This window comes from Sus scrofa, chromosome X, assembly GCF_000003025.6.
Source record: "Sus scrofa isolate TJ Tabasco breed Duroc chromosome X, Sscrofa11.1, whole genome shotgun sequence".
Lineage (NCBI taxonomy): Eukaryota > Metazoa > Chordata > Mammalia > Artiodactyla > Suidae > Sus > Sus scrofa.
This window is the reverse complement of record NC_010461.5, coordinates 118,553,055-118,565,858: the sequence shown is the minus strand read 5'-3', so window position 1 is coordinate 118,565,858 and position 12,804 is coordinate 118,553,055. Positions and strand designations below refer to the sequence as shown.

At 41.3% G+C, this 12,804-nt stretch overlaps 1 protein-coding gene across 2 annotated transcripts in view; it reads left to right on the top strand.

The window, feature by feature from the left end:
- LOC102157658 (putative MAGE domain-containing protein MAGEA13P) overlaps positions 1-12,804 on the top strand; it is a 118,330-nt gene that overhangs the window by 961 nt on the left and 104,565 nt on the right. For both annotated transcript variants that reach the window (XM_013986472.2, XM_013986473.2), the window contains exon 2: positions 2,821-2,943. In XM_013986472.2, coding sequence (XP_013841926.1) covers positions 2,912-2,943 — 32 coding nt within the window. In that variant the 5' untranslated portion in view covers positions 2,821-2,911. The remainder of the gene's footprint in view (positions 1-2,820; positions 2,944-12,804) is intronic.

Genomic DNA, 12,804 nt, shown 5'->3' with positions numbered 1-12,804 from the left:
AGAGACAGAGACATGAACAGCTGGGCAAGTCAGTCTGCAGTTTTAGGAGGGGTCCAGGCTGGAGATGTCAAGGTAGCTTTAGAGGTGGACCAGAGCACAGCCAGGGGATTAGGTTTAGGAGAGGGAATCTTAAAGTTATTTCCAATGGGCCCGAAGTGACATAGGGAAGGGCCATAGTAGGTAGAGCAAGTGGGCATCCCTCGAACTGCCTCTTCCAGGGGAGGGGGACCTTCAGTCACAGCAGTTCTGGCTGTTTCCTGAGGGAAGAGAGGCTCGCACTGGGTAAGGAGCCAGAAGTGGGGAACAGTCTGTGTTCATTTCCCTGTGGGCTCAGCAAGACGTTGTGTCTACTCCCTGTGAGTAAGAGAAGAGCCAGACCAGAGCAGTGTGTCAGCTCCTCCAGCTCATCAAACCCTTGGGCAGGAGCGATGATCCAGTACTCCAATGGAAGTTTCCTTGAGGAGGTTTGCCCTCGGGGGAGCATGCATCAGGCAGGCTGCTCTGCTGAAAGAGTGAGCATACCACCGGCTTGTTCAGACCTACTCCCCAGAGTGTATTTATTTATGAAGTCATTGCTTCTTTAAACCTGTCTTTAAATAAAAACACACAATAGAAATTTACAACTTAAGGATTTAACTAGTTCTTACCAATTGTTTGAAGTTACTCTACTTCTAAACATTTGGCTAAAAATCAAAAGTCTTAGCTATCATATTCACTTAAATGCTTAAAAAGCAGGAAAGCCACCCACATTTTCGAAAGCTCATCACCTTATTCACACTGAAAACATTTACCGAAGTGGTAATCCTATGGACAGTAAAGATTGAGATTTAGCACTAAATCGTTTAGCATTAAAGCCTTTGATAACCCACAAGAGCCCTTTGGGCAGGGGGTGCCATTTCGTTGCCTCTTTGACAGGTCAGTGTCCTCACACTGAGGCACAGAGAGGTTGATCCCGTATGCAAGTTCACACAGTGGGTCCACAGCAGCACCGTAATTTGAAGCCAGATGTCCCTTTGGATATAAACATACACCAGTCCCAGTCATCCTCTTTACTTTCATCATAGCCCTGATGGCCATCAGGACTTGCCTTATTTTTTCATTGGTTGTCCATGTGGTTTCATTCTTCACCTTTCCCACTGCCACCCAGCCACACCAACCTGAATGTGCCAGGCTCCTTCCCTCTTCCTGGCCTTTGCCTTCGGAGTTCTCTCTGACTGGGCCACTGTCACCAGATCTCTCCTTGGCCACCCTTTCACATCCTTCCAGGCTCTGCTCAAGTGTCACCTCTTTGAAGAGGTCTTTCCTGGCAGTTCTAGCTAAGTAGCCCCTGTCCCCGCCTGCCCTCATTTTGGCTTTTTTTTTTTTTTTTCAAATGCAGGGAATTTGGCATAGTGACAAAAGCCAAGATGCAGGCTGAGTTGAACTTTTCTAGGTTGCTGAGGGAGTAAATAGGGAAAATACTAACAACAAAATAACCATAAGTGTTGGCCTTCATTGAACCCTTAATAAACACTGAGGAACAGCTGTCATGGACCTCCTCATTTAACTCTCACCTCCTTAGAATTAGATTTTCTTATCACTTTACCGAAGAGAAACTTGAGGCTCAGAGAAGTTCAGTTACCCTCTGGAGGTCACACAGCTCTTAAATTGCAGAAATTCAGAATCAGTATGTCAGCCATCAGAGCCTCCACTCCTAACCATGGCAATACCCACTGTGGGCTGGGGAGGCCTTGGGAAAACACCTATAGTCAACTTTTCAGGCTGAGTTTGGGCTTAGGAACAAGGAGGGCATGGGGGCATTCCAGGCAGAGGGAACCACATGGGTGAAGGCAGGGAAACGTATTGTTTCCAGAGGCATGAGTGGGCCTTTGTGTTTGCTGAATGGCAGCTTAACTGCTCTTCCATCTGCTGAGATGTGTCCTGGAGAGAGATGGTAAGATGCTGTGCTGGAGGTTCATCCCACCCTTATTGTGATGCTGAAGGAACATGCAGTTATACACACGGACCCCGAACCAGAGGGACCGGAGTTGACATCACTGCTTATTTGACACGTAACTCTGGTCGACTTCTGATTGACTCTCCCTCAGCCTCAGCATGCTGACGGTGACATTGAGATGCTGATAGTGTTGACCTCCTGGGCTGTGGGAGGAGTAATACAAGTAGCCAAAACACCCTGAGCACAGATGTGTGCCAGGCATCCTAGTGCTTTGCCTGATGAACATTTTCATTCTCATGACAACCTGGCAAAGTGGCAACTCCGAGTGTACTGATGCAGGATTCACTGCTCAGAGAAATGCAGTGATGTCCCCAAGGTCACACAGCTGGCAAGTGTCAGGTTGAAGAAGCTGGATTCAGACTTTAGAGTCTGGCTCAGCGCTCGGGACATTTCATCACTTTCATATGGCATGTAAAGCACTCAGCGCAGAGCCAGGCACACAGTGAGGACCAGTGAAACTCAGCAACTGCTGCTGTTGCTGCTGTTACTATTATTAGTCTTATTGTTAACATCATTTCCTCCTTCCTCTGACATCCTCGAGTGCTTACTCTCTGCTCCTGTCAGGACACAGGGGCTTATTACTATCTTGTGTCCTTCTCCAGTGGCTTCCCCTGTAGAAGACTTCTCACTCCAACCCATTCTGTGCAAATTGCATTCTGCGCAAAGGCAGCATCCTTCCCCACCTTGAGCCTAGCACAGAGCTAGGCCCTCAGGAGGGAAGCAATGATTAGGATCTTGGGTCCCTTTAGATCGTTTCCAGAGGACAGATTCTGATCCCATCCTGTAGCCACAAAGCCAGCATCCCTGCCTCTCTGACTTTCCAGGGATCGGTGACCTTTGAGGGTGTGGCCATGACTTTGACCTCGAGTTCCTGGCCAAGAAGATCTAGCCCAAAGGACCCTATACCAGGAGGTGATGCTGCAGAGCTGGAAGACCTGCTTTGTTGGGTAAGTGCCCCCTTCGGCTCTTCCATTCTGCCCTCGCACTTGTGCTCCAGGCCAGGCCACCCCTGAAGGCACTGGGCCTGCCCTCCCTCCCTGCCACTGTAGCTCCTGCCTTGTTTGGCTCTCATATCCTGTCTGGTCTCCCTGTCTCTACCAGGGATTGGTGGGGTTAGAATCAGAGTCCCCTTCAAAATGATTCAAGACAAAGGGAGAATTTATTAGGAGAGAGTGGGGATATATTGCAGAATCCAAGGGCAGAATGTCCTGCTAGGCCCTGGGAGAAACTGAAATCAAGAACTGAATGGAATTGTGATCTGTCTCAGCCTTGGGTCTATTGCCATGGTTTCTTTCTTTGTGTCCCTCATGCCACTGTCAGCAAGTGGCTCTTTCTGCTGCAGTGAGTTTGAAGCAGGAATTGGCCACCCCAGTTGTCACCCTCTGAGGCCCCCAGATTCCTTGCCTCCACTTTCCTCTGCCAGCTTTGCATCTTTACTCTCAAGCTGTCTCTGCAGGAGGACTTTCCTACATGGGTGTTCTTGAGGCAGGAAGTGGCCATATTTCCCTTGACTTCTCAGCCCATCACATGCTGGCCTCAGTCTGAGCTCCTTATCCCAGGTTTCCACAAAAGGGCAGCTGACTGGCCCAGTTTGGCTGAGGAAGGGGATCTCCACAGGCCTCACAGCAGGGACTGGTGATGAGCTATTCTCCAAGGAGAAAGGTGAGTCAGACAGGTGCTCAGAAGGCATTTGTCATCACTGTCGCCTGGCATCTTCAAGGGGAAAACAGTCTTAGTTAAAGGTCAAAAGCTCAGTTGTGCCCAGGTGCCTGCAGGGTCCTTCCTTTCTCCTAAGGCGTGGGCCGAGATCATCCACTGGTACAGGAGTTGATCGTAGAGGGTGCACAGTCACGTCACCAAATGGCTTTGATGGGTGGCCTGAGAAACTTTTCCTTCCCCTCTTCTCTTGTGGGTCAGCATATAAAGAAGTAACCACCGTTCCATGGGCAAGGACCTATGCTCCGCTCATTTCCTCCTCCCAGCTTCTTAGTCCTTGGCAGTGCAGGAAAATTCAGCCAACACAGTGAGCCTCAATTGAGAAGATGGCGCTTGACTTTGAGATGTCCCCTGCTCTTCTTTTGTGAAATATTGAGGAGAGTAGATGATACATGATATCTAAATAAATGTCTTTAATTAGCCAAATAATTATGTAGGTTTTCTGAGTTATATATTTTTCGGGCCACACCCATAGCATGTGAAAGTTCTCGGGCCAGGGAATCTGTACCACAGCAGCTTCCTGAGCTGCTGCCATGACAACGCTGGATCCTTAACCTGCTGCACCATAAGGGAGTTCCTCTGGGTTATATTTTTTTACTAGTTCATGAAATGCCAAATTCTGGGAATCACTGTATTAGCCACTCTCACTGGCCCCTATCTTCCGAGGAGCAAATCCTCCCACCCATAGTCCTTCATCTCTGGGGCCCACTTTCTCCAAAGCCGCCAGCTTCACACTGGGGCAGAAGCCCTGAGTTTCGAGTCTGAGCTAGATCCATTCCCTTTCAGCGTGTGCTCCCCACCTCCCAGCATTGGAAGCTTTTCCAAGGGAGAGCAGCGCTGGAGCAGGAGGGGCTGAGTGGGTGCCCGGTGTGGGCCAGGGTGTGCACTGGGTCAGTACCAGCACACCAGTCAGAGTTCCAGATGCTCCCTGTGTGCCACCTCCATGAGCACTGGTGAGGCTGCCCTCAACCTCTCCAGATGTAGGCCAGGTCTGAGCCAGATCCACCCCCTGCACCTGCACACTCTCCTCAGCCATGGAAGCCTTCAGCCTAGTGGGAGATGCACCCCGGAATGAGAGCAGGCACTCGGTGTGGTCAGGGCATGTCCTGGGGCAGTTCTGGGTAACCAGCCAGAGTCTCATGCAGTTTCAGTCTGCCTCGTTTCATGAGTAAGCAAGTGTGTGGGTGCTCTTCCCAAGTGCAGTCTAGGTTTCTTATAGTCCTCCTGTTGGTCTCACTGTTTTTCAAACCGGGTAAGTGGACCTGTCTTGTTGGTGTCTGAGCCCAGGGCTGGGGGGTGGCCAATATATGGCTCGAAGCACTCACTCCACAGGGAGGATCTCTGAGCCTGTGATATCCCCCTCCTCTGTGTGCCCTCCTCAGGGTGCAGGTTCCAACCTGATCGCTTCTTTTCCCCTCCTACCCAACCCCATGTAGACCTGCCTGTGCAGCCTTGGTTATTATAAACATCTCCTACTCTACCATCTTGATCTCCTCCCATTCCTCTGCCCATTTTTAAATAGATTATATGTTTTTTTTTCTTTTTTCTGTTGAGCTGTATGAATTCCTAATACATTTTGAATATTAACCCCCATCAGCTAAATGTTTGCAAATATATTCTCCCATTCTGTGCATTGCCTTTTCATTTTGTTGAATGTTTCCTTGCTGTGAAGAAGCTTTTTAGTTTGATGTAGCTCTACTTGCTTGTTTTTCCTTTAATTTCCTATGCTTTTGATGTTATATCAAAAAAAAAAAAAAAGCACTGCTAAGACCATGTCAAGGAACTTTTACCATGTTTTCTTTAGGAGTATTACCATTTCAGGTCTTACATTTAAGTCTTTAATCCATTTTAAGTTAAATTCTGTGAATGATATAAGGATCTAATATCATTCTTTTGCATGTGGATACTCAGCTTTCCCAATACCGCTTATAGAAGAGACTATTGTTTCTCAATTTTGTATTCTTGGCACCCTTGTCATAGATTAGTTGACCTCATGTGTGGGTTAATTTTCCATCTCTCTCTTCTGTTTTGTTGGTCTGTCTTATGCCAGTGTCATACTATTTTGATTACTATAGTTTTGTGATATAATTTTAAATCAAGAAGTATGAGGCCTCCTACTTTGTTTTTCCTTCTCAAGATTGCTTTGGCTACTTGGGGTCTTTTGTGGTTCCACACAGATTTTAAAATTGCTTTTTTATTTCAGTGAAAAATGCCATTGGAATTTTGAGAGGTATTGCATTGAATCTAGATGAATTTGGGTAGTATCAATATTTTAATAATCTTCTTCCAATCCATGGACATAGGTATCTTTCCATTTATTAATATCTTCTTTAATTTCTTTCATCAATGACTTATAGTTTCTAGTGTATAGATCTTTCACCTCAGTTAAATTTCTTCTGATATATTTCATTCTTTCTGATGCTATCATAAATAGGATTATTTTCTCATTTTCTTGTTCAGATAGTTTGTTATTAGTGTACAGAAACACAACTAAGTTTTAGACATTTTGTGTCCTGCAAATTTACCGAATTCATTTATTCTGACAGTTTCTTTGTGGAGTCTTGGGGATTTTCTATATATAAGATCCTGTCATCTTCCACAAAAGAGAGTTTAACTTGTTCCTTTCCAATCTATATCTCTTTTATTTCTTTTTCTTGTAAATAGACTATATTCAGATTATACTCCATGTTACATGGGAGTGCCTTGATAATGGCTTCATGCTCTAAACAACTAGTCATTTTACAGGCCAAAATAAATTGAATGAGAGAACCAACAACATATATAATGTAGGCACTGGAATAAAAATCTGGGAACCTGGGCTGTGATTAACTACCAACTCGTGGCAAAAAAACTTTACCATTTCTGCACTTCTCCTCCCTAGGTATTTAATGAATGGGTAAAATGTATTTTATATATACCTATATGTTTGGTAACTTTTGAACTCAATTATGCTTTATATTTCATAGGAATTATCCAAATGCTTCTTTATTACAATTGCTCATTAATAAATACTGCTGACCCTAATGGGTTATGATGTAAAGCAAGATTAAAAGAACCCACATACCTAAGGCCAATTTCATATTTTACTTGCTAGTCCTTCTTATCAAGCATTACCTAATTTTACCACTACTTAATATAACCACTGTCTTCCCTAAATATAACATTTCTTCCAACTCTACCCTTTTCCTTAAAATAGATTAAACTTTTTCAAACTGGTTTCAGTTCTGACATATCTGGCTGATTTTCTGGGAAAAGCTTTTGTAATTTAAAAGCAGACATCAAGTAGTCCTAAGGACTGATCCTGCTGAGGGGTGCTAGACTTAGGAAGTGTTATTTGATTCACCTGGACTCCTAGTAAACAATAAATATGTGTGTGTGTGTGAATTGTTAGTTACCAGGACCTAGAAAATGTGCAGGCATGGCATGTGATCAGTCCTCACAATACTTGGGAAGAATTAGTTTATATAGGACCTCTGTGAGATCAGGATGGGGCAAGATATTTTGGCTGGTGGAACCTTCCTTCTGTGAGTGGTATCATTAGCTCCTGCATGGCCCCAGTCCCCTCAGAGATGTTTCTTGGCCTTCTGTTCTCAATTGTATCACTGTTCTCAGCTGTGGCCTGTGCAGGAGGAATCTTCCCTCCACCGATAGATACCAGTTCCTCAAACAATCATGAGTAACAAGATGCTGAGGTTCTTTACCAGAGTTCACGTATGATTCAAAATGCCAATCATACGTGATTCTTTATTTCAATTTTGCAACTGAGAAAAAAACCCAATTAATGCTATGCCTCTACTGTCAACCCTGTGATCATACTCTTATTTCCACAAGGACAGTTCCCAGCTGCCTGATTACATCTCTTAACCTTAACTCTGTCCATTGAAGGTATGGCTTTGATAGTTCAGACATGCATTGAATAGTCCCTTAGCAACCAGTGAACTCATTGGGTTAGGGACTTAACTATAATGTGGTGGAGAATGTCTCCTGGAAAAAAAAAAAAGCTTTGAATTACACAATCTACACTTATTGGAAGCTGAATTAATATATGCCACATTTAATTGCTATAAGAAGGTTTTACAAACAGATGGAATGTAGTGTCACTACAGCCTCCAGTAAGCTGAAAGTGGAAAATTCCTCTTTTTTCTTCACCTAAAACAAACCAGATTTGTAGTCCAATTTTTCTCTGTTCTGCTTGAAATTGTCTTGCTTGTTTCAGCTCTGCTAGGGAAGTGCACACAACAGGCAGTCCAATACTTAGGAATTCATTATCAAGGTAGAATCACAGAGTCAGTAACGCTCTGAAATTCAGGGGAAGAGCGCAATTACTCCAGCATTTTGAGGATTTCCCCTTACCTTTGTGAGACTGAGAATTTATTCATATGGAAAACCAAGTAAGGAAAGCTATTATTGGTATTCTTCTCTTCAATAGTTTTGATTTTTTTTTCTGTCCTGGAGCAGTAAGTTGGAAATCCCCCCAAAGGTCACTACTAAACTTTAATGTGCATGGGTAGCATGTTTTAGTTTAAAGTGCAGATTTCCAGGCACCATGCTCCAACGTTGTATTTGAGTAGGTCTGGTCTAGGATGCCCTGCAATCAGTCTTTTTAACAAGCATCCCATGTGAGTTGGCATGAGTCAAACTGAGACTACAGTTTGAGGAAAACTGATGTAGGCTTTTTTTTCTGAAATCTGGAGAAGTAAGCTGAGGCTAATAGGCCCTATCCTGCTGCAAACACAAAAATGCTAGATAAGATTTAACAAAAAATTTAATATATAGATGAGTTTAAAAGAAGGAAAATACTGTTGTGCCAGAAAAAGAGACTTCCAGGTCCACACATAATATTTCAGGATTCCAACCCGCTATTTGAAAAAATGACTACCTCATGAATCGTGTAAAACCTCTGCTCCTTCCCATTTTCTTAGGCTTAATTTCTCTTTTCTCCTCCTGATGAAGCTCCTAATTTCATAAACAGGGGTGGGAAAAGGGATGTCTGACACCTGCTTCTTCTTTCAGTGTTTTTTTTTTCTTTTTAACCTGTCCTACCATGAATTTTTCTCTGGCGTCGATAGTTTGACATTCAGATATGGATTGGCCAGTTTGCTCATTGTCTTTAACTCTGTCCATCGATCCGTTCATGTCCTGAGGTGTGTATAGTGAAAGACATCCACTTATGCTTGTAAGAGCAGCATCCTGTAAGAAGTATCTAGAAAGATGGAAATTGATTTTATAACATTTTAAACAATATGACATTCTATAAGTACCCATTTTCAGAAAAGCTTTACCATTCTTCACAAAAGGATAAACTGTGGCTTGTACAAATAAAAGATCTCATTTAGTCTTCCTTTTTAATCATCTAGTCTCAAATAGCTTTCCCATATGTCAAATTATTTTTAATGTTCAATATATTAGTAAAATGGCTAAGTACTAACCACTCGGGTATTTTCAAATAGGAGAATTATGGTCGAATCTCCCAAATTGCATTTACAATGAAAGATGCTTCGTGCCAGTGACTCAGATCTTGACAAACGAGGCACGACGTTCATTAGTTTAATGTTTTTCCCCCTATTGTGATAGAAATACATAATGACACAGCCTAAGTAATGTGAAATTATTCAGCAGTATAAGAAAAAATTCAATAAGCACTGCCTACCAGTTATAGTTCTTAAGCTCATCTTCAGATTTCTTCAGTTGAAAATGACTTAAGAGATTGTAGGAAAAGTGCTGCCTTTTCTATCACAATCTTAGCTAAAATTATCATCCCTTATTTATTTTTGCTTATTTTTTCTCAAAGCAGCAAAATTAATACATCGAATTGGTAATTTACATAGTCTTTAGGATATAAGATGCAGAGAGTCATGAAAAGGCTAAGGTAGCTTGATTGTGGTAAGCATCTCACAATATATATGAATATCAAATTATCACACAATATATTTTAAATATACACAATTTTTGTTTGTCAGTTATGCCCCAATAAAACAGGAAAGAAAGAGGCTTAAGATAATACTGCAACTAGATATCAGTGTCTATAATTTTATGGTGGGTATTACAGAATCAGAAGATGTATCTAAAAAGAATGAAGGCAATGTCAAGAGGTCATCAGTCCAATCTTCTTGGCATTAGGCAGGACTATATCTAAACCCTTGAAAATTGCATGGTGTAATGGAAAGGATGATAGGCTAAATATCAGGAGACCTCTGTTCTACTTCAGTCTTTGCCTCATATTTTCTAACCTCAGTATCTTCATTTACAAAATTAAGTGATTGGACTCCTCTTTTCATTAGATGATAACAAAGCACCTTTTAAATAAATTTACCTTATCTGCCTAGATGCATTAGGGAATTCTTTTTATTTGTTTTATGTCAGAGATTGTCACTAGGTTGACCTGTGTTCAATCTCTGGCTCTACACATTTCTAGGCTCATGACATTGGATGAATTCTTGACCTTCTATGATATTGTTTATTTGTCTGTAAAGTGGTCAATCATTATAATCTCTCCCATGCATACACTCAGAATTCCCTTGGTCCTCTCTCATTTCACATACACTTTTAGCAAAGCCACTTCTGGTTGAATACAATTCTCAGGCTATTCCATGCGTATATGGTGGAGCTGAGCATAGTTAGAAACAGAAGAACTCTGTCAACTGGTCTCACTTGAAATTCCTAATCCTAAAACTCAAATTCCTAAACCTCAAGGGGGCCTTAAATGCCGTCTGAAGCCATACTGTTTTCCCTGCTCAGTTTTACTTTCCCACTTTCAGTTTCCTTAACGTTCCTCCAGGTGATGAGTGTTCAGCTAGGAGTGACCATGAGCTCAAAGCTAATGTTGAGCTTTTGGAGTGAAAGTGTAAGTCATGTGCTTGAATCCCAGGTAATCTCAAATTAAAGAAAATGAACTTCCTTGAATTTTTTTTCTACCCATGAACTAGAACATGGACATAGTAGCAACCCTGCTTTGACCATGCAGTTGAAGACAACTTTAGAGAATGGCATAGCAAAAAAAAAGAACGTATGGATGTTGTCCCCTGGGTGACTATTTTGAGTAGAGTAGGTCCTCTAGCTCAGAATAGTTGAACCGCTACATGAGAGAAAAATAAACTTTGGTTTTATATGATCCACTATATATATCGGCATTTCTTTGTTACATAGCCTCAACTCTTAAGAATACATATTTTATGATTGAAGTATAAAATACATACAATAAAATGTATAGATTTTGTGTCCAGTTCTGTTAAAATTTATAATCCCATATAATAATAAAATAATCCCAAGCCCACCCCAAAATATAGGGTATTTCCTTCAACCCAGGAAGTTTTCTTGTCTTATCTTCCTGTCAACACCCATAGGCAACCACCTTCTAATTTCTATCAATATAAACTACATTTTTCTCTTACAGATTTTTCATAAATGAGAAAACAGAATATCTTCTGTTTGACTGGCTTCACTCAGCATAATGTTTTTGAGATTCATCCATGTGTCACATGGAACAGTTAGTTGATTCTTATCTATTTTGAAGTTGAAATTTTAAGCTTGAATATACTATATTTTTATCCATTCCTCAACTGACTGACATTTAAGCTGTTTTCCTTTTTTCTTTTTTTGCCTTTTTGCCTTTTCTAGGGCCGCTCCCATGGCATATGGAGGTTCCCAGGCTAGGGGTCTAATCGGAGCTGTAGCTGCCGGCCTACACCACGGCGACAGCAATGCGGGATCCAAGCCGCGTCTGTGGCCTACACCACAGCTCACGGCAATGCCGGATCCCCAACCCACTGAGCAAGGCCAGGGATCGAATCCACAACCTCATGGTTCCTAGTCAGATTCATTAACCACTGAGCCACGACAGGAACTCCTGTTTTCCATTTTTTAAATTGAAGTATAGTTTCTTTATAATATTATATTAGTTTCAGGTGTACAGTATAGTGATTCAATATTTTTATAGATTATACTCCATTTAAAGTTATTACAAAGTAGTACCTATATTTCCCTGTGCTGTACAATATATCCTTGTTGCTTATCATGGTGGTTTTTATCTCTCAAGCCCATAAAACTATCGTGCCTTTTCCCACTTCCCTCTCACCAGTGGCATTCTAGTTGGTTTTCTATATTTATGAGTCTGTTTCTGTTTTGTTACATTCATTCATTCGCTTTATTTTTTAGATTCCACATATAAATGATAACATATAGTATTGGTCTTTCTCTCTCTGACTTAGTTCACTAAGCATAATATTCTCTAGGTACATCAACATTGTTTCAAATGGAAGATTTTCATTCTTTTTATGGCTGAGTAATATTTTATATATATATGTATATATGTGTGTGTGTGTGTGTGTGTGTATATATATATATATATATATATATATATGTATGTATATAAAACCACGTCTGCTTTATCCATTCACATTTGGAGGGACATACAACCTGCCAAGACAGAAAGGAAGAAACAGACAATTTGAACAGACAGATTACTGGTAGTGAAATTGAATGTGTAACTTAAAAAACTTCCAGCAAATAAAAGTCCAGGACTGAATAGCTTCACAGGGGAATTCTACCAAACATATAAAGAACAGCTAAGACCTGTCCTTCTCAAACTATTCAAAAGAATTGAAGAGGAGGAAATGTTTCCAAAATCATTCTATAAGGCCAGTATCATCCTGATACCAAAACCAAAGATGTCACAAAAAAAGAACATTACAGGCCAATATCACTGATGACCATAGATGCAAAAAATCCTCAACGAATATTAGCAAACTGAATCCAACAGTACACTAAAAGGATCATATACCATGATTAAGTGGGTTTATCCCAGGGATGCAAGGATTTTTCAATATCTGCAAAGCAATCAATGTGATATATGATATACCATATTAACAAACTGAAGAATAAAAACCATATGATCATCTCAGTCATGATTGGTTTTATTTTTGTCAAAGAAAAAGCTTTTGACAAAATTCAACATCCATTCAAGATAAAAATCCTCCGGAAAGTTGGCATAGAGGGAACCTGCCCCAACATAATAAGGGCCATATATGACAAACCCACAGCTAATATCATACTCAGTGGTGAAAAGCTGAAAGCATTTCCTCTAAGGTCAGGAA